Here is a 23,477-nt window from a genome sequence, read left to right as displayed (position 1 = left end):
ATTCAGAATATGACAATACACCATCATAGAAATGATAGAATGTAATAAATAGTTGGCCTATTTAAAACAATATATACGGTAATTTTTTTACCCAATTGTTTGTTCGAATTGTTTGCTTGATAGGCCTATCTTTATATTTTTATTTTAGGTCTATTAATGTTCATTCACCTGGGAAAATGGTGAATAGGCCAATTGAAAATGAAAAAAGAACTATGACGGTTCATTTTGCAGGTCGATCTTCTTATAAAGGACCGGTAGAATTATTATACCAGGCATGTACTAAGTATTTATTTCTTATGCTTGACTGCATTTGTAAAGAAGACAAGAATTTAGAATGTGAACAGCTGAGTACTGTGGGAAGAGGTGAAAGTCAACTTGTGTAGGTGAAGGTCTGTATTGGAACTAGTCAAGTGGGAATATGAGCATTGCCATAGGTGAAACTAACTTGCTTGCAGGTCACATACAGTAATAGTATATTGGCCTAGCCTTACTCTAAGTCCTGGTGAGCTGATACGCTACAAAACAACACCATTTATCCAACTCCCGGGATCCAACAGTCTCAGGGATGGGGCTTATCAGGCCCGTCGGAACCGCTACGGCCGGTACGGCCATGGTCGTACCATTTTTCAGCCTAAACAATAATAATAAAAAATTGAATGGAACAGTCCATATTTCACCTCGTGAAAATATTTTTACCGTTGTACCGGGCATTGTACTCATGAATATTCAATATTTGTATGATAAACTTTATAACTTCTGTGATTTTTGAATGGTTGATTTTGCATTTTATTTTATTTTTTTGAGGTGTGACTTACGAATTTAGTGTCATGTGTACTGCAATCGAGTCTTATCATGATTTTATAACATGTTTTATAATTTTTTTTTAATGTTCTAGTTTTGAAGTTTAGTACCATTAACTTACCGTTGAAATTGTACTTTTTATTTTTAAAAGTGCTTGGGGTTGAACCCCCATGAGGGGTCTGCCCCTTCAAACCCCGCTGGGGGTTTCACCCCCACACCCCCAAAGTGGGCCATACCACTTTTAATTTGTAATACAACGGGCCTGGGGCTTATGCTGCATTTTAATGATTTACAATTCAGATATTGTATAGGCCAGGGGTATTGTCTATAGCAGCCTGTACAACTTTGGCCCATATCCGGCGGGGGTCACTCCCATTGTGGCCTGTACACCATCCATGATAATCAACTTTTGAAAAGCACCCTAAACAAGGATTTAACCCTTGGCTAAAGCGATACCCTAAACAAGTGTTTTCACACCCTAAACACAGATTTTCTTCCTTGCATCAAATTTCATACCCTTAATTTCATTTCTGCGTATTAGCAATTGCAATTGCAAAACTACCCTTTTTACGCGTTTTTATTATCGCGGATGGTGTACAGGCCACAATGGGAGTGACCTCCCCGGCCCATATACGGCAAATTAGGTAGTCCTAGGGTCGTAGCAAGGTTGAAAAAGTGGGGTGGCCAAAATGCAAATATATGCCCAAATTGAAATAAAGATATTTAATGAAAAACATAACAAATTTCTAAACAAGTGGCGTGGCCATGGCCTCCTTGCTGCCTTGCTTGCAACGGCCCTGCTATATATCAACAACCTTCCCATTTCAATAAAACATGGTTATTCTTACTTGCATAGCAATATGAAGACTTGATCAAGTATATCGTTCAGCTGCATGCAACTGCAAAGTGGCAATTGCATGCACCACCAGTCCCTGGGTGGGGTGGTTCAACAGGCAAAATAATTTTGTGCCACTAATAATTTCACCATTTCCTTCATTTTAGCGCAGAGTTTATAAGAATTGAAATGTGGCTTAAATAAGTTATAAAAACAACGACATTTGTAAAGAGATTTATTTGGGTGTAATAAATGAAGCAAATGGTGACCTAGATTTTATACAAATATGTTTCTATGAGTCTGAATGTTAAATTAAAACTTCTGAAATGTTCAAAACAGATTGAGAGAAAAGGTCATGCAATTTGCAGCAAATTAAAGGACAATAATAGAAAGGATCGACTGTAAAGAACACGTGCACTTGGTTGTGGTGCATTATCTGTTTTCACTTGCCTAGTCATCAAACTGACAATTCCTGCTACAGGCCTATAATATAAAAAGGACAGACTTACAGTAATAAATATAGGCCTATATGCAAAGACACCAGGATCATTTTGAAAATTTTGACCTTTTGTATTGAAGATATGGATTTTTTTCCCAAAACACCAAAATAAAATAGGTCTTTTTGGGAAAAAATCCATATCTTCAATATGAAAGGTCAAAATTTTCAATTGACGGTCGGCTTTTCCTCCCAGCTACATACACTTTAAGAATATATCATTAAATTTATAAAATTTACTTGAGGACTGTTATATCTCAAAATGTGAAAAATATCAAATTTTAATAATTTGTCATAAAATTTGTATTATATCGTGAATTTAAAAATTAAAATTATTTGATATCAGAAAGACATTCTTCATATTCAGAATGTAATTCGATATGTCTGATGTGCTCTCATGTCCCACAAAAATACTGTCGAACGCTCAAAAGCGCTCATTCCAGATCCCTTAAAGGTTTCTGAGAATGTCCCTGTTTTGTGTTGATTTTATCAACAGCTTTTGTTAATGACAAGTTTCACTTGTGTTTGTATTTATTATCTAGACTCTGGTGATGGGAGTGGTAAAAGACGGCGAGATGGCGGGAGAAGCAACATGGACAACCCACCTAACAGTCGACTCTTCATCGTCTGTGCCAAAACACACACAGAGGAAGAGATGCGGGAACACTTTGAGAAGTTTGGTCCCATTGAAGACATCTGGTGTGTCAAAGACAAGGTATGGAGTCAGGTCTCTCACTGAGCTAACCAAAATGCTCTCAGTCTCATTCCCAGTGGCATAATACAATCATCTCTTGCTTAATAGGTAACAGAGCACCTGGTATGAGGTTTTTTGTTTGCGTGTGCTGTTTTTTGTGTCAATGCATATTAAGGGATGAAACAGCTGTTATCATTATGGTCAAGCTAACAGGTTGGCGCCTAGTAGATCGGATAATCTCCTTTTTTGAAGCTGGCCCATTTCACCATTCCTGGGATATGAGGCGGGAGTGCATTCTATTTCTATGTGTGAACCAGTGGCGTAGCCAGTCGGGGGGGCCAGGTTTTTTTTTTTTAATTTTTTTAAACCATGCAAAAAAAATTTTGGGTCAACAAATCACCACTTCCGTCGGCAAAAATATTTCAGTCGGTACATTTTCAAGTTGTGCCCCCACGTTTCCAAAATCCTGGCTACGCCACTGGTGTGGACTCTACATGTAGATGGAATGAACATGATGAATTGAAGGACCTTCATGACTAGTATTAGGTTCGATCTTGTAATATGAACTGTGTATCATTGATTGAATACTTATTTATTCCAATTTATACAGGAATATTAAAAACTGATTCTCAATGATTGAAATGGGGGTCATTAGGTTACAACAACAGGGTGAAAGTCACTGGGTGAGAGGGATTTAAAAAGGGTGCCATGATACAAATCCATTCATTCTAATTTGTTGTCACCCCTCAAACTTGAGTTAATTTCTTCTGAGTATAATAATGATATTATTAATAGTTCATAGTCCGTATTATGCACAAACCTCAAAGCGATAATAAGTCAGTATGTAGTTAATTATAAAATAAATATCAATTATAATCGAGCATTGTCTTTATCTTGAGTCTGTATTCTCTCTTGGGCCTGCATTGACCAAGTAAAAGTCGCTGATGTAGGAGACATTTATTTGATAACAAAGTCAGCGAAATTGTTAAACCTGAACTGATTCACAGGCTGATGATATCCTTGACATAAAGAAATTCATCAGATCAAGACCAATCAAACTTACGTTTTCTGATGATGATATCCTGTCCTTTCAAGAATAAAACAATGCTTTGATGTATTTATTGTTTTGATCACTCCTTCCATGGATAAATGGTACATCATATGGGCTGTTTCACAATCAGGGTACATATTTCAAAATCCATGTTTCTTAGCATCCTGCTGCTTGAAAGAAGCGAAGGATTTCTTTTAATTTATAAATGAAGTATGTCTACTCCCCTTAAAATCACACATAAAAGAAATCACACATGCTGTAGTTTTTTCATTATATGGTGAAAAGTTCACTTTTTTTGACATTTTGATGTTTCATCTTCAAAAAGCACATTTTGAAAGCTGTAATTTATATAGTAAAGGAATTCTAAATTTACTACTGGGTGATATTTCTAAATTTAGTTATATGCACCTAGGCTGATGATATCCTTGACATAAAGAAATTCATCAGATCAAGACCAATCAAACTTACGTTTTCTGATCATATCCTGTCCTTTCAAGAATAAAACAATGCTTTGATGTATTTATTGTTTTGATCACTCCTTCCATGGATAAATGGTACATCGTATGTAGTTTGATTGATATCAATGTGTTTTGTTTCAGGTGACCAATAAGAGTAAAGGAGTCTGTTATGTCAAGTATACCAAGTTTTCGGATGCAGCTAAAGCCATGGAGGAATCTGACGGCAGACCTCTTCCTGGCCAATCAAACAACAGAACCATTAAGGTTAGTACAGACACAGAAGCTCAAAAAAGTTTGTTTAGGCAAGTGTAGGCTTTCAGATGTAGAATTTTTGTTGCATGGTGCAAGAACCAAACTTGGATTCTTGCAATAGTTGCTGTCAATAACCATTTGATTCTCACCCAGTCTAATCAAGTTAGATTCACACAAATTTAAGATAATCTTTGCATGAATCGAGTCATATATTCTTGTTGAAATTCTAATTCTAGCCATGGTATATGAAGTTTTAATCAGTCACAATTTTTAATTGCAATCCACCTTTAATAGCAAACCTGTCAATACACTTTAAAAAATATGATTGAAAAATAAATGATTTCAGGCAACTTTGTGTCAGACCTGAAAGATAGATAAATTTTGTCTCATAATGGCATAAAACAATTCTTTAGTTCGTTTTGCGGGGATGTTTTTCTTTTAGGCCAAATAGTAATACAGACTGAAGTTTGCTTGCCACTGAATAGGGATGAGCCATTCCAGCCTGATATATTAGCCACCTTCTGTGGCCCTTACGGACTTACGGACCACGCAAGGCCAAAAGGGCTGGACTGAGCACCATGGGTTGCTGTGACAACCTCTTTAGATAGTATACTATAGCAACAGAGCGTGAAAGTAGTGGCACCTAGATCTTAATCTGCCAATCACCGATCATTTTGCTTGCTAAATAGGCCGATCCAATCCCATTTCGGATCAGTAAATTATACAACATGTCCTACACTCCTTGAGAAAATAATTAGGGTTTGTCTTGATAATCAATGATTTTCAACCTTGACTTAGCGTTGGGCCTTGTGCTCTGGGAGCACTATGCACTGACAAAATCTCAATTTAGCAGTTTCAAGCACCTACCTCTGATAACAATTTTGATTGATGGAAGATAGTTGAAACAAGGAATCTTGAAGCCTAAATAGTGATTTTGCATGAAAATAATTAATCGATTCATTAGATCAGCAAATGAAGGGGTTTTGGAAATGATTTGGAAATGACCAATCTGATTGGTTCAACGCTGCCACTGAACAGCTGGGCAGGAAGAAATAGTAGTCAGGGATTTGCTAATGGAATTTTGACTTTTTTTTGCAGGTCATGATAGCCAATGCCCGTATTCCAACACAGACAGAGATATAGATGAGCAGGAGGAACTGATGAGAGTATTCATTATGATTCCAAAAACATTCACAGAGGAAGATGTCAGGGAAAGATTCAAAGGTAATACTATGTGAATCCATACCTGCATACAAACTGGATCAAAACATTTGGTATCAAATTAGCAAAAGTGACTTGATTTTAAACACTTGGTGTACTCCTAAATCCAAATACAAATAGGTAATGTAGCAGTTACTGTTCATTTGCAGAGATGCCAATCTTCCGATTTAAATCGGAATTCCGATTTTTGTATTTTTCCAAAAAATCAGATTTTTCTAAAAAAAAATTTTTTTTTTTTTTTTTTTTTTCAAAAATATTTTTGTCCAAAAATCAAGTTATAGGCCCTAAATTACTTGTTATTCAAGGGTGGAAACCATAGAAATACTGTTACTTCAAACAAAAAAATTGCCAATTTTATTTTACAAAGTTGGATAAAGTTGTACATTTTGATTACTTTTGCTTCTGTTGAACAGTCAGGAACACATTGAATTAGTATACATTGCTAGCTGTTCAGTAGAAGTAAAAGTAATTAAAATGTACAACTTTATCCAACTTTGTAAACATAAATTGGCATTTTTTTTAAGCAGCAGTATTTCTATAGTTTCCAACATTAAATAAAAAAGAAGTAATTTAGGGCATATAACTTGCTTTTTTGGCCAAAAATATTTTTTGAAAATTTAACAAAAAAATAGGGGTGGGGGTCAAAAATTTGATGAATCATCGTTTTTATATTACGCATTATATATATCCATTTCAGCCATGTAGGGGTGGGGGTAAAAAATTTGATGAATCATCGTTTTTATATTACGCATTATATATATCCATTTCAGCCATGTAGGCCATGTTATTAGGCCAAAAAATACTTTGGAAAATGTCTCACATGTACAAAAGTATAGGAAACTGAACATTTAAAACTACTTTTTTGGGATGAAGGAAGCATTTTTTCAAAAAAGTCTAAAACTGGTTTTTTATGTTTAAAATACCCTTTTGGGGTGCTAATTCTGCTAAAATTGCCTGTGCTTAGGTACCTAATTTGCATATTTTATGGTATAATTTTGAGAAAACAAGCCTTAAAGAATATTACATGTATAATAGATAGTCTTCAATACTGCTAATCTAGGCTTGTTTTCTCAAAATAACCTTATTTTTCAATGTAATTTTACCCTCATAAATGGTGTCTCCTGCAGTGTAAAATGTGTAGAAACCCTCTGGCTTCGGGGGACTTCACCCCCTCGACCCACACCGGGGCTTTGCCCCTGGACCCCACCCGGGGCCCTTAAGCGGGCCCCTGGACCCCCGGCCGTGGGGGCGAGACTTCGCTCCCTCCGTCGCTTCGCTCCCTCCGTTCGCAAATTTCAGATTTTTTTTTCATAACCCATTGGCATCTCTACATTTGCTTGGGAGGCAAGTGGTTGTATGTATGTTTGTTTGTGGTTCTTTTTAGGCGGCACAATAAAAGCACTGTTCTACTGGACCGACTGACCCAGGATTTGCTTTTTGGGGATTTGTTTAGCTGTGTGCAAGTAAGAGCTGTTTTTTGGCCAAAGTGGATTGATTTTGACGGAGATTTTGGGGGGAAAAATTAAACTTTTTAATGATCAGTTTTTCTAGCGTTACGTTATTTTTTACTGTTATTTTTTATGGTCATTTATCCTCTTCCAGAAAAAAATCCATGATGACCAACCCTACTTGGAAAGTCCGCCCACTCGCCTAGAACAGGTGTTTTTTTTTGTTGCCTTGGTAACAATTGTACTCCAAAATGAAATGCGGTAGCTGCAAGTAAATAACATACCAGTTACTGTCTTTTACTTGGTAGACATTTTGAATGTACAATCTGTCTGCTCATAAAGCAAAATACAGTGTATGCTGGTAGTTACCAACGGAGGTACTGCACTTTTAACCCAGGGAGACAGAACTCAGAACTTACGTGCTGTGAAAATATTGTGCTCTACCTCATGAATGACTCAAAATTCCTATTTTTGTATGTTATAGAATTCGGGGACATTGGTGGAGTGAACATAGTAAGAGACAAAGGAAGCCGAGAAAACAAAGGATTCGCATTTGTACGCTATCGCAAAGTGTCATCAGCAGCACTGGCCATAGAAAACTGTGATAAGGGTAAGTTTAATGTTTACTCTGTGCATAACTGTTAATCAGGTGTTAACCTGCCAACATAATGGCCCTTTACGCTATTATTAGAGAGTTACACAATATGTACAGGTTCACAGCATAATTTATGGCCCATCAACAATAGTGTTATGTGGCCCTTTCGTTATGGCATAAATGATTTCCTGGTCATTTGGCTGTCTGACTTTACAGGCGGAGGTAAAATCATAATCCACTCTACTTCAGGCAACATCTTATGAACCAAAACAGCTAGGGTGATATATATATATGATGACCTGTGTTGCTGTATACTTTGATATGATTGGACATAATATGATTTTATTAACACAAAGTCACGGCCGGCCTGAAAGCTGAATTACATTGTTCAAAAGTCAAACAAGTGGTTTAGTTTTATATTATCTGCATATTTATGAATATTAATGAGATTATTTGCATATTTTGACTTCAACTTTTGCACCTAAACGTAGTGATTGATTTTTTTACAAAAGTCCAGTAGGGAATATTATAAGTAAAATTAAGAAATCAAAAAAATTAACATACAAGCAATTTTTGATGCTCCGCATTTCTGTTTTCTTCAGGTTTTAAAGCCATCCTAGCAAAACCAAGAACACACGGCAAGGAGAGAGATTCAAGAGCTAGTACACGAGACAGAGACGACTACCATGACTACGATTACGACCCATACAGAGGTAGCCGCGGCGCCCGCGACTACGAGAGAGATTATGATGCCGTTTACGGTGGCGGATACGGAGGGAGTGGGTATGGTGGAAGTGGATATGGTGGCAGTGGGTATGGTGGTTATATCGATAGCCTAAGTCCAAGATCTGGAGGACCAGGGGGATACCGACCCCCTGCATTGGCTGGTCCATCAACTCCTCTAGGAGGTTTAGAGGGTCAGTATATTGATATCATTGTTATTTCCATACTCAACAAATTAAGAATAATATGTGATGAGACTGGTTTGTGCAATCTTTTAATCCCTTCCACTGTTTTTTCCGGTACACTTTTTACAGCGTGGGGGTTTGCAATTCTGAAAATCAATAAAAAGGGTGGGGGTTAAAATTATGCTGTATGAAGGGTGGTTTCTAAAGTAAGTAATTGTGCCAATAATGTCGCAAATGATTCAGATGGAGAATAAAATCATGAGTGTTTGTCAGATGAGGATAAATTCTGCATCAATTCGGATTCTGAAATGGACAATGATGGCACAGATAGTAAATAATGAACCTGGAAGTGTCTATGAAATTTGCGATAGCACCAATGTTCAGTCTTCCGAATTCGGCAACTACAGTTGTAAGCTTTGTTCACAAAAGGGTGGGGGTTCAATTCCTGATAAAAAGAGTGTTTGGTTAAAAAGTGTGGGGGAAGGGTGGTGGTTTAACTCCCCGACAAACAGTGCTTTCTGTAATTAGAGAATAAAGGTATTGTTTTTAGCTGCTGTCATGCATCTGTTGTCTCATATAACACATATGATTTTGTGTCATATCACTAGTCCTGCCAGCAAGACTTCAGTCTTTATCATAAACATAATGACATCTAATAACGTCCCAATGATAAATGAAGATACTGAGTTACATCACACGACTAAGAACCAATAAGATTGCAAGAACTTTAATTAACATCATAGTATATGATTTCCCTTGCAGTACCTGACTCAGCAGATACCAGTGGCATCTCACCCAAATTGAAGGTGACGGTGAGGGGAGAAGTGAAGGAGCATCAGCTCAGCAAGTTATTTGATATCATTCCAGGATTAGAATACTGTGATCTCAGAATGGAACAGGGGGAATGGGGACCAAAAGGTGAGAATTTATATAAGCCAGACCAGATGCGATATGCGCATGTAGACCATGCGCTGCCCTGTGTTAGTTGTATCAATATTGTTATTGCTAGGTTATCACAAATATTTTTGTGTACATTTGTCTTTTTTGAATGGACATCAGCTTTCAATGCAGTGTATATATAGTGGCGAGCTACTTTTGTCTTCGGACGTGCTATTCTCCTAATCGGCCCATCTGACAGACCCCTGAAATGTTACCAATATAGTGGCGTACCACCCATCGAAATACCGGGACAAAATTGACAAAGTTGTGATGTTTAGGCCACAATTGTCATTATTTCGCCCCATTTCGGCATTAAAATTCAACAATTCATGTGTATATTAAAAGAAGACTGAAACTTATTTCCAAAATATTAAACTGTTGTACTTCTCACATAACATATCTAATTGATTGCTATTGAAGTAATCACTATGTGATAACCATTTTTCGTAAACTTTGGATGCCCCAAACTTAATATTCAACCGTATGAGATACAACTGATAAATCAGACGACCATTATATACTTTGAATACATTGATAATAAAGAATCGCCATTAAAAACACCCTACTTGCTTGTAGGTGTGGCTCATGTGCGTTACAAATCGGCATCATCAGCCATCTTTGCCAAACAGAAACTGAATGGATTTGAATACCCACCTAATTACCCACTGGAAATCAGATTACAGGACGAGGAAGATGCTATCAAGATTGGGTATGTAGGTTTCTCACTAAGATGTAGATTTATACAAATGGCGCATTCAGCAGTGTATGCTGATTCGTGCAGAAAAACTGTGCAGCAGTAAATAGATGCTGGGATTTCCTGGAGTGAAAATCTGGGACTGTGCTTTTTGAACTACTGAATAAAGTTGTGAAGATCAATCTGACCAACAGTCAATTGTCTTAATATCCATGCAGAAGAGGGCATGTAATTATAGCTGGATGTCTTGTTACTAAATGCCCCCAGTCTACACTACACCCCCTTAATGTAAGGCTGATTGTACTATATATAGGTGTAAATCCCAGGGGATGGGGGGATAAATCCCCTAATATTTTGGTTTGGGGATGATCCATATAATCATCCCCCATGTTGACATCTGTATGTGGGTTTCTGATTAAGTTAATCTTATATTTGGCCACTTTAACTGGAAAAGTGCACATTTTTGCACTCTTGGCACCATTTTTCACCATTTTAGCTTCAATATGGCAAAATGTTTTGTGCACTTCACGCATTTGTACCATAAACTTGTTATTTTGCCGAAAGGTGCTGGATTCACTATACTTCCAAGATATTTTTGCAACCCCATCCCACAATGTCAAAAAAGAAATCTACGCCACTGGATGAAACCTCTTATCAAACAAATATATAAAACAAATATCTTACTGTATGTTATCCCCTACAGTTACAGCGATGGCAAGAGTGTGTTTAGTCCTGCAGCCGTGATGAGGTTTCCCTGCTCTGTAGATTTGCCGCCTCTGCAACCAATGGCTCCTGAAGGAAGGTAGGCTGCCTGCAATGTTTTATTTGTATATAAGCAATTTTATCATTACTGTATAATTTACCTGACCTACTCTTAAAAGGGTATTTCTTCCTAGCAATCGCATCATGCGCTTCAAAAGCGGCCAGTCGTCAAACGCTGGTAGCGTCTGCACAATCACTATCAGCATCCAGTATTGGCTAGCGATGTAGCAATAACGTTGCCTTCAAGTCAACTGGTTACGATTTGACGCTAGGGCATACTAGCGACTTATCGATCAGATATTGGCAAAAAAACCACTACGCACCTTGAGATTGCTAAGTATGATACAGGAATAAGAGGTAACATCTCAGTAAGAACAGAGGTCCATTTCACTTAATACAAGCTTTGTAAGTCTCAAAATCGTTCATAACTTACAACTCGTCGTAAGTTCCATTTCACTAAACTTACTTACGATTGGCACCCTTCGAAAAAAATAGAGATTTGCTACAAGTTATGTCTAGTATTGAGTGTTCGTAACTTTACGAATAGTTACTTTGAGTTACGAAGAGTTTCAAGTTTAGTGAAATGGACCCTATATGGATGTAAATTAGAACTGAATCTGAGTAATTATGTTGCTCCTCACTGACCACTAACTTTTTCTACACCATATTTTCTTTCAAAATATTGTTAACGGAAGGTCAAAGATACCATTATCAAAAATGATTTGAAAATGCCTAGAAATGTAGTCTTTTATGTGAGCTCATGGGGATTAAAGCCATAATGTGTGATTTGCTTCACAGCGACGTCCTCAATTTTACTCGGATCTCTACTTTTTGCATAATTATAATGCCCAGTGGTGTACTAAAATACCACTTAAAAAGACTAAGCCTGAAGTGCTTTAATAACACTAAAATTTAACTTTTTATATTAAAACCGGAGTTCATGGATCGAGTGCTTGCTAACATCTCCCGTGGATGTCAGCTTATGTGTACACATCGAGCGCGATGCTCCGTGCAGTATTACATGTTACGATCGGTGAGCGTAGTACACGCATTGTAGGCCCTGGAATGAAATCGCAATTTTGGCTCAAAATTAAAAGGGGATAATGTGATCAGTGAAAATAAAACATTTAAATAGGAATCTATTCTTTATGCAAATCACACATTATTGCTTTAATTTAGGATTTATCAGTGAAATACTGTTTAAATGAAATTGTTTCATTTTATTTTATAATCCCTTAGTGAGTGTGCAGAGCGTCTGTTCATAGTGTGTGTTCCACGTGCCCCGGCACCAGCTGTGTTGAAAGAAGCGTTCTCCTGTTTCGGCAATCTCATTGAAGTGTTCATGTTGAATAATAGAAATCATGGATTTGCCAAGTATGCAGGTATGTAAACCGTTGAAAGTAGTGCGGAACACCCAGTGGGTACTCAAGTTTGGTTTGGTGCCGGAAGTGCCACCAAAAATCAAAGCTTGACCCATTGCTATACCAATTTGCAAAGAAAATAGGCCCCAAGGTTATACCTAAGGCGATGGTAAAAAAACTTTTTTTTACAGGCGGACAGACTTTTCAGATAGGGTCGGTTGATTTTTTTTACTATTTATTTATTTGTTTTCTTTGAAGGCTTTTTTTAGACTTATCAGGACACCTTTCAAAATAATTTGCAAACATATTTTGAAGACGTTTTGAATTTTTTTAAAAACTTCCCAGTCAAAATCAATCAGTTTTGGCCAAAAACTAGCAGATTTCACACAATTTTAGCAAAATTTAAAAAAGAATCTCCCAAAATGCCAAATCGAGATGTTTTTTTTGTTGCCTGAAGCCTAAATTTTCTGTCAAATTAAAAAAACTAAATTGCACCTTTTTAGTAAATTTTCAAAGTTATGTTTGGTAAATTTTCAAACATTACCAATCCGTACACCAAAATAGACCTTCACTGAAATGTGAGACATGTTTGTTTCACATCCCTTTATGGTCAGTGACCATTGGTCATTCCCCCCCCCCCCACTTCCATCAGCAAATAATTGGGTGTTTTACTTGTGTTTGGTAGCCCCAGCACACATTGACATCGTGATGACTATGTGACACCATGGAATCTATATTCTTGTTTTTATACCGGTTTCACACATCCGCTCATTTCAGGCATTTTAGCGTTATTCGGGTTTTTGGAATCTCCTGCGACTTCTTTGCAGTGTCAAGTTGTCTGGGGGATTAATTTAGATCAGAAAGAACTCCATTGACGTATGGGTCAGGCAATGCTCAACACGTATAGGGGGTAGTGTCTTTTTGAAAGAACTTGCTTTTAAAACGAGTAAATTAGTAAAAATAGCCCACCAAGTCACGCTTGCAGTAACATTGAGGTCATGCATTGCATTGATTTCGATGAGGATTACTATAGAAAAGAGTCCCTGTTGTCACACATGAGTGAAGTGCAAACACCTTTATACCTCCTACACAATCTTGTACACAACAGGGACCCTGGATAACTCCTGGAAATGCCATTTGGAATAATCAAGCAATGCATTATATGTTTTGACCTGGATTGATATAATAAGGTCAGAAAGGTCTTGCTGTTGTATAGGATCTATTCACATGTGACCTACATAAGGGTAGTTTCATTATTTTTTCTGCCAAGTGCGATCGGAACAAGGGCCCACACCACAAATACATTACCATATATGTTGTTGTGTAAAATGGTAGCTGTTGAAATACAATTTTCTTGGGTAAAAAGCGACTAGTTGCTTCAAATGTATTTTTTTTTCTTTAAAGATCAAGATCTAGGCAGTCATAAAAGATGGAAAAAAAGATGGTCAAGGCTAAAATTTTGACATACGATCCGTCGAATGGCATCGATATTTTGTAATTGCCCAGCCCTATATCCACATTACTAGATTGTTAAGGGGGTACTACACCCTTGACCAATTTTGTGCCTATTTTTGCAATTTTCTCAAAAATTATAGCGCATTGATGACAAGTAAAATATGAATATTATAGGGGCAAGGACTACAACTACTGCACTTAATATTTTATTTCAGCACAGACAACAGTTGTGGAGTTGCAGTCAAAAATGAGGGAAAACCAATATTTGATCAATAAATCAAAGTTCTCTTGAGTTGCTGAATTTCCAGTGCAGTAGTTGTAGTCCTTGCCCCTATAATATACATATCTTACTTGTCACTAATGCACTATAATTTTTGAGAAAAATGCAAAAATACGCATAAAATTGGCCAGGGGTGTAGTACCCCCGTAAGTAAATTTGAAATGTGTATCTCTAAACAGCCTCAAAAGTTTCCCTAAGATGACACAAAGAAGTTAATTTCAACTCAAATAATCCTGGAATAGGCCGTTATTTATGATTTGGTAACAAATTTGCACCAAAACACTAATTTTAATAGAATATCATTTCTCTCAATTTGACCAAGGCAACTATTGCCAGTTTCAACAGGCGTGGTTGCTCTCATACAGGGTCTTAGCTAGCCACCCGTCTGGCCGTCATTTTAGACGGCCAGTTTGCTCCTGGGATGGGCAAAATTAATGCCTTTGACAGATGCTATATCATAAATTGTATGTTTTGAAAAGCTAATTGCCCTTTTTAGTTAGACCCAAACTGTAGAACAAGGCCATATCAGCACATATTTGAACTCTTTGAACCCCCAATGGGCTAAAGATGTCTGGTAAATATTTTAAAGGTCAAATTAGGACAGGCAAATTTATTCAAATGACGGGCAACCTTCAATTTCTAGCTAAGACCCTGCTCTCATATCATCTACTATGTTACTTGAATTTAATGGTATAAATGCATAAAGTAACTCCATATTTCTTGTACATTTTTTGATGGATTTAAATGGGACTTGGACACAAGAACCCTTGGGAACAGTGATAATAGTGATGTCAACAGATGGGAGTTCATAGGTCATCTAGGGGTCATATTACAAATGTGAAATTTGACAGGGACATATATTACACAGTGTAATTTATTAATCTGCAAGACAATTTTGTATGTTCTTACCGCCTCAGATAAGAAGAGTGCAGACAAGGCCATGGAAGTATTACATGGTGCTGAATTGGCAGGTATTAGACTGAAAGTGTTACCGGCTGAACCAATGGATGACAGCAGAAAGCGCCCTCGTACTACATAGGTAAGTTACGACAGTCTTTGTAATTGTTAGAAGGTAAGTGATATTCTGTGTACTCACACAGTAGAGTTATTCCCTAACTGAATTAAATAATTAATATCTAACTTGGAGCAAAGGAGCAATGCAAGTCCCCCTAGCCCAGGATAGCAGTGCCTTGCATTGAAGGGGCTACAGTGTGTAATGAAAGCTAAAAAAATGAGCGAGTGAGCAAGAGTAAGATTGAGAGTGAGAGAGATACTGATGTATTTTACATTCGCATATATGTAAGGGAACATCTCAAGTTGTGTTGAATCTTACAGGATGACTTTGTGCGTTTGCGTGGTGTGTGCAGCACGTGTGCAATCCTGTGCATCTAAGTAGTTTTGAATCTTGTAGGATGACTTTGTGTATTTGTGTGGGGGTGTACGTGTGCATCTCAGTTATTTTGAATCTTGTAGAATGACTTCAAAGTGCTTTCGTATGGAGGTGTGTGTGTGCATTCAAGTTATTTTGAGTTATGCAGAATGACTTTGTGCTTTTGTGTGGGGTGTGCACAACTGCACATGCATCCAAGTTATTTTGTATCTTGCAGAATGACTTTGTGTGTTTATGTGGGGTGTGTGGCACATGTGTATCTTAAGTTATTTCGAATCTTGCAGAATGACTTTGTGCTTTTATGTGGGGATGTGTGTGTGCATCTCAGTTGTTTTAAATCTTGCAGAATGACTTTGTGCGCTTATGTGAGGTGTGTGGCGCGCATGCATCCAAGTTGTTTTGAATCTCACAGGATGACTGTGTGTTTATATGGGGTGTGTGACACATGTGTATCTTAAGTTATTTCGAATCTTGCCGAATGACTTTGTGCTTTTATGTGGGGATGTGCGCATGCATCCAAGTTGTTTTGAATCTCTCAGGATGACTTTGTGCACTTGTGTGAGGTGTGTGGCGTGCATGCATCCAAGTTGTTTTGAATCTCTCAGGATGACTTTGTGTGGGGTGTGCGTGTGCATCTGTAAGAGCCTCATTTTTGATCACATTTGATATTTTAATTCACAGCCAGGGTCACCCAGCAAAACAAAGACATCCATCTGATAATGTAAAAGAGCCATTACCTCATTTAGGGGTATATTATAAGACATGCCAAGATTATGTACGTAATATAATATCATGTGTGAAATTTGACTTTGAGAATGTATGTGTAAAGGCAATAATTAGAGCCATTACCCCATTTAGGGGTATATGCCATGTATTTAGTATAATATCATGTGTGAAGTTTGACTTTGAGAATGTATGTGTAAAGGTAATATTTAAAGCCACTACCCCATTTAGGGGTATATGCCATGTATTTAGTATAATATCAGGTGTGAAGTTTGGGAATGTGTGTTAACATTTAAGTAGGCACACACTATGTAGTTATATTTGATATCCTCATGTGTAAGGGCTAACATGTGTGTGGAAGGGGTATATTATGGGGAAGGTGCAGTATGTAGTGGTGACCAGTCAATACATATCCAAGATTATGTTGTATAATTTCATGTGTGTGGGGTGTGTCCGCGACCGCGCCTTGTTCAAGGTATGGCATGTGGATAATATTTGAGTAGGCACACTATGTTGTTCTATTTGATGTCCTTCTTTGGAAATGCTGATATGTGTGTGTTAAGTGGGTGGTGCAGTAGCAGTGTATAGTGGTGACCAATCAATACATATCGAAAATTATGTTGTATAATATCATGTGTGTGAAATGTGTTTATGTCTGGTCCAAGGTATGGCATGTGGATTGGGGAATGTGTTAACATTTTAGTAGGCTCCACAGAGTTAAAACCAGAGAACCAGGACTCGGCCGCCATGTTGATGGTATGGTGCAGTATCCAAGATTGCATTGTATATTGTATAATATTATGTGTATGAAGTGTGTCCACGCCTTGTCCAATGTATGGGAAGTGGATTGGGGAATGTGTTAACATTTGAGTAGGCACACTGTGTGGTTATATTTGATATCCTAAGAGCTGACATGTGTGTGTTATGTAGTGGTGACCAACCAATGAATTGCATACCCAAGATGATGTTGTATAATTTCATGTGTGTGGAGTGTGTCCGCGCCTTGTTCAAGGTATGGCAAGTGGATAATATTTGAGTAGGCACACTATGTGGTTATATTTGATGCCCTTATTTGGAAATGCTGATATGTGTGTGTGTTAAGGGGTGATGCAGTAGCAGTGTATAGTGGTGACCAATCAATACATTTTATTGCCTGGTCCAAGGTATGGCATGTGGATTGGGGAATGTGTTAACATTTGAGTAGGCTCCACAGAGTTAAAACCAGAGAACCAGGACTCGACCGCAATCTTGGTACATGCATGGGGCAAAAAGTTGGGGGTTTGGGGTTGAGCTCGGAAAGCGTGTGAGGCAGTCATTGTCATGTATACATGATATCGCATGAGACGCAATTGGGAGATGCACTTGGTGCGACTTGCACGCGCCATACCTAAACGTTTCAGATGAGATACATTATTGTTTTCACTCCTTTCCGCGTACCATCTGCAAGGACCCGAATGCCCCCAATTTTCCCCCCATAGCTGATAGCGCCAATGTATGTGGCAGTATAGGGAGTCTGGTAGGCACACTCTGTGTGGTATTTGATATCTTTATTTGGAAGAGTTGACATGTGTGTGTTAAGGGGGTGGTGTGGTAGTTGGTAGTTTCAAGACCACCTAATTGGTGAGTTTGGGTTCTTTATTTGATGCGTACCTATACAAGACAGTTGTAGGTCTTTGTGACTTGACATTCTGCAAGCCAGTAGTATGTCCTTTGTGAATGGGGCTCAGCGGAGCATTCATAAAGGACATACTATATATTGGCTCATACAGGTGCATGTCAAACAAAAAACATCAACTCAGGTCTGAAAACTACCAAATTGCGACTTTGCGCTCATTTTGTGGGAACATTTTCCCATCATTCAATGCTTAAACTTGACCACATTTGGGAAGCTTTTGTTTATTTCAAACTTATTGTGGAATTGTTTCATCCAGATGATTGGAGACACTGAAGTAAGTGACATCTGTTTGTTGTAGAATTGGTGTGGTTTTAGAGCTGTAATTTGAATGCTTTGAAATCCTAATTATGCAAGAATTTGAATTTGAAATTTTAAGCTCAAGTGCAATAGTATACCAGACAAAATTTCCTAGCGGAGCAAAATTACAAAGTCATCCAAGCCCCAAAAGTACTTCACTGGGACAATTGTACAATGCATACATTTTTAACGCTAATTTGGACACAATCAATGTGAATTGAATTTGGGTCTAAAACATGCCGGTGCACACCATAAAATTTGAGATCAATTTTGTACTGGTATTCGAGTCCCATGTGCAAGTCCTCCCTATCCCACAGTTAGTACACCATTTGCTGATGTAGCAAAGGAAACTTTAAACTGTATTACTCAAAAACTGATGCCCTTTTCTGTCTTGGCTACTTTATTAAATAAATTACCGTATTGGTCCGAGTATAGTCCCACCGGTTTTTTTAGGTGAAAATTTTTCACAATTGGGGGTGGGATTATACTCAATTTCAAAAACAAACAAAAAATCGGTTTTGGCGTCCCTGGACCCTAGACCTAGATGCTAGGATCATTCATGGTTGACCTAAAAAATTTCAAGATGTTTTGTATTTTTTTGTATTCAAATTCAATGCATTTTGATATCATTAATAGAGTATGACATGAATACAAAATATCAATTTTCATATTAAAAATACAAAACATCTTGAAATTTTTTTTTTTTTTAAAGTCAACAATGAATAATCCTAGCATCTAGGTCTAGGTCCAGAGATATTCAAACCAAAAAAAAAACTTTAAAAAACAAACAAAGATCACTCTTTACCGCACCAGTTCTACAATAAAATGTGTAAATCTACTTGATAGTCAAGAATTCGTTGTTATGCAGGAAAAACCTCATATGTATTTGTGACCCTTGAACATGCCTAGAGGTTACATAGGAGGTTTTGCTTTAAACATGGTCAGGGGCCAATGACACAAAGGCATTTGTTTCCTGCCCAACAACAAAATTTGCAATGTGCAAAAGATTATATTTTTCACATGTGCGAAGATGTGTTTGTCTGATACAATGTTAAAAGGAGAGCATCTTTACTTCTGTGGTAACAAAATAAATAAGTTGTTATTTTCATCATTTCTCCCACAGCAGCAGCTGCAGAAGTAAATAACTAATTGACAATATTGACATGTTTTACTTGCATTTATTAACGCTTCTTACCATTCTTCTGACAGGCTTGACAAGACAGACGACACAAGACAGATGATTGTACATGTACATAAACCCGCAAAGAATGACAGACACCACCGCTCTAGACGCCACGCTTCTGTCTGACACAAATTATAAGTACTGTACATAACACCATCCCAGCTGAGATGACCTAGCTCCCAACCTTTGCAGATGACATTGCAGCAGAAAATATGACTGGCCTTCGCCTTACCTACGAGATGACAAGATTTAAGGTTTATGTACATATGACGGCACCAGATGACAGTGGATTTGTGTTACTGATGACGTTTCGCCTCATTACCATCTCAGCTGATATAATACCATCCCAGCTGAGATGACCTAGCTCCCATCCTTTGCAGACGACATCGCAGCAGAAAAAATGACTGGCCTTCGCCTTACCTACGAGATGACAAGATTTTAAGCTTTTAGTACATATGACGGCACCAGAGGACAGTGGATTTATGTTACTGATGACGTTTCGCCATTACCAGGAGTACATAAAATGTACATAATACCATCCCAGCCTAGATGACCTAGCTCCCAACCTTTGCAGACGACATCGCAGCAGAAAACATGACTGGCCTTCGCCTTACCTACGAGATGACAAGATTTTAAGCTTTTTATACATATGACGGCACCAGAGGACAGTGGATTTACGTTACCGATGACGTTTCACCTCATTACCAGGAGTACAAACATAATACCATTCCAGCTGAGATGACCTAGCCCAACCTTTGCAGACGACATCGCAGCAGAAAATATGACTGGCCTTCGCTTTACCTACAAGATGACAAGATTTAAGCTTTATGTACATATGACGGCACCAGAGGACAGTGGATTTACTTTACCGATGACGTTTCGCCTCATTACCAGGAGTACAAACATAATACCATCCCAGCTGAGATGACCTAGCTCCCAACCTTTGCAGATGACATCGCAGCACAAAATATGACTGGCCTTCGCCTTACCTACAAGATGACAAGATTTAAGGTTTATGTACATATGACGGCACCGGATGACAGTGGATTTATGTTACTGATGACGTTTCGTCTCATTACCAGGAGTACAAACATAATACCGTCCCAGCTGAGATGACCTAGCTCCCAACCTTTGCAGACGACATCGCAGCAGAAAATATGACTGGCCTTCGCCTTACCTACGAGATGACAAGATTTAAACTTTTTATACATATGACGTCACCAGAGGACAGTGGATTTACGTTACCAATGACGTTTCGCATCATTACCAGAAGTACAAACATAATACCATCCCGGCTGAGATGACCTCGCGTTCAACCTTTGGAGATGACATCGCAGCAGAAAACAAATGACTTGCTTTCACCTTACATACCAGATGACAGGTTTTACATTACGGATGACACCTCATTACCAGGAGTCAACGTACACTGACATGAGAGAGACTTGAGGATGTTGCCAGCTTTAGTACCTACTCTGGGTACTGTTTGATGACCATTTTTATGAGTAACAAGAATCATCAAGTTCATGCAAAATTGCCAAACAGACTGACTCTTGAACTTTACTTGAAACTTAGGTCAATGATATGACATGAAATTGTAAGTCTATTTGACCTTTCCAATCCTTCAGGCCCTGTGCAAAAGATAGAATCATACAATTATTCATACAGAACATAAAAAGCTGTACAATCCTTTAAGTCCATTTGTATTTTATATGGATAAGAATCCTTTATAAATAACGTATTACCAGCTCAGACAAGGGAACCAAGACTCTGTTACAAGTGCGTGTTGGTACCAAACAGAATCTCGATATTGGCTCACTTTTCAGAGTCAATGTTACTGTTGACATAGTTTGACTTTATTCTTAAAACCAAATTATCTGTTACCTTTGATCACACTTGACAAGAATCATCACTTAGAGTAAAGTGGCAAGTTTTCTGTTTTATGAAAAATGGAAACAAAATCAAGAAATTGGAGTAGAAATCAGAGAACACAGAAAATGCAATCAGTGGTCATAATTTTGTTGTTTTATTGACTGTTCAGTACCACAATCTCAGATTTGCAGATTTACGTTTAGAAATTAAGCGTACTGTTAACTCTCCAATGCGTATTATTTTGAACATGGTCCTATGTACACATTTGTCGTGGCGCGTACACAAGGAATAACGCTTAAAAAGGACCTTGCAAAACATATAGTAATGTCAGTTTACAGACTGTTTCTAGAACCTAAATTTGATGGTCCAATTTGCCTAGAATCTTTGGAAAACAGAAAATATGGAATTTGTCATTTAAGAAAACGGAAACTTGCCACTGTGACTTACAGTAAGCAAGCAAACATGTTTGACGTAAACAGGTAGAATTTGTACCATGGTGTGTATCAAAGGGGGAGTGGTAGGTCTGTCATCTACTAGGTTCATTACAGTTAATAGTGTAGTACTCAAGACCTGTGTATTTATTATCGCATAATGTGGAGACTATTCACCAAAATATTGTGTAGGTGAAATAGTGTTAAGACTGGCTTACATTAAGACCGGCATTATTACAAAACTAGCAGAGGACATAGTTAATGACAAGACATTGGAAACCTTTCAGGAGAACTCGGACATTGCTGAAGACAAACTTTGTCATAGACCTTCGAACATTGCAGAATACAAACTTTGCCATAGACTTACGAACATCACAGAAGACAAACTTTGTCCTAGACATTCAAACATCGCAGAAGACAAACTTTATCACAGACCTTCGAACGTCGCAGAAGACAAACTTTCTCACAGACCTTCAAACATCGCAGAAGACAAACGCTGTAATAGACAGAACTGGAATGACAACTTGCAATTAACAGAATGGTAGCATTGCCCAATTTTGTATGTGGTGATATGTAAGTATGGTTTTTGACAAGAACAGTGACAGAGGCTTGCACTAACTAAGGAGGCACGACAAGACAGCAGCAACCACAAAACCTATGACATGTTGGAAGCTTAAACTCTGCTTACGCATTGCGCAGTTAACACTGAACTTGGACAAAGTTGAAAATACGACAGAACTAACTGAAATCATCAGAAGTGGAGACTAGACATGAGTGAATTTGTTTGAAAATAGTGCTTTTGCTTGTTTTTACTGATTTGTTGAAATGTTTTGGCATATATCTACCTTGAAATTTCCAATGACTTATGACAATATAATTGATATTTGCCTTTCAGAATTTGAATGGATAAATGAAAACATTCGGGGGTTGCATATATTGTTATAAGTTCTTACAGAGACAAAAAACCATGTGTCCCTTGACCAAATCCATTTATATACTATCATGACTTTTGCATAGAGATGAATAACTATATGGGGTGTTCTAGTTGAAATCCATACTTCCATGACCTTAATCTCTCACACAGGGGTGTAGATTTGAAATGGAGTCACCCATTCAGGTAGCCCCATTTAAAATTCACACTCCCTGTGTAGTAGATTAAGATCATGTCTTCCGGGGTGTATGGATTTCAACTGGAATAGCTCTTTTTATTCCTTGTTTAATTACTTTCATTCAAACCTGACGAAGGACTTGCCACTAGTGACCAATACGATAATTGTGTGCATGTACTTGTAGATGGTCTATTTTCATAGACTGCTCAAACGTGGAAGTAACATCACGCTTGGAGACCATTATAAGATATTCATAACCTCATGAATGAATGTGATCCAATCATATTTTATTGTTTGTAAACAAAGTGATGCAAATGCAGGTTATTGAAATAGTGTAATGACTGTCTTGTGACGTTGGTTACTAAATAATGACCGCGTTATGTGACGTGTTATGCGATTGAACAATATACGCACATGCTGACCGCCATATTTGGACATCACATGATTGCGCACTGGTGTAAGTGGTCGCTGGCAGTACATAAATCATCAGTTGTTTGATTATTTTACAGGGAAACTCCAAAAATAAAGTTAAATTTTGCTTCCAAGTCTA

At 37.7% G+C, this 23,477-nt stretch overlaps 1 protein-coding gene across 1 annotated transcript in view; it reads left to right on the top strand.

Annotated features, from left to right (window-relative positions):
- LOC140150810 (RNA-binding protein 45-like) overlaps nt 1–21,802 on the top strand; it is a 40,535-nt gene extending 18,733 nt beyond the window's left edge. The window contains 12 exon segments of the mRNA XM_072172947.1: nt 2,675–2,847; nt 4,477–4,599; nt 5,686–5,704; nt 5,707–5,811; nt 7,741–7,866; nt 8,454–8,768; nt 9,522–9,677; nt 10,275–10,407; nt 11,096–11,194; nt 12,394–12,536; nt 15,168–15,289; nt 19,545–21,802. Coding sequence (XP_072029048.1) covers nt 2,675–2,847; nt 4,477–4,599; nt 5,686–5,704; nt 5,707–5,811; nt 7,741–7,866; nt 8,454–8,768; nt 9,522–9,677; nt 10,275–10,407; nt 11,096–11,194; nt 12,394–12,536; nt 15,168–15,289 — 1,514 coding nt within the window. The 3' untranslated portion in view covers nt 19,545–21,802.
- Nucleotides 21,803–23,477: the final 1,675 nt, after the last annotated feature.

Source organism: Amphiura filiformis, chromosome 4 (genome assembly GCF_039555335.1).
Source record: "Amphiura filiformis chromosome 4, Afil_fr2py, whole genome shotgun sequence".
Taxonomy (NCBI): domain Eukaryota; kingdom Metazoa; phylum Echinodermata; class Ophiuroidea; order Amphilepidida; family Amphiuridae; genus Amphiura; species Amphiura filiformis.
This window is presented reverse-complemented; position numbering and strand designations above follow the sequence as displayed.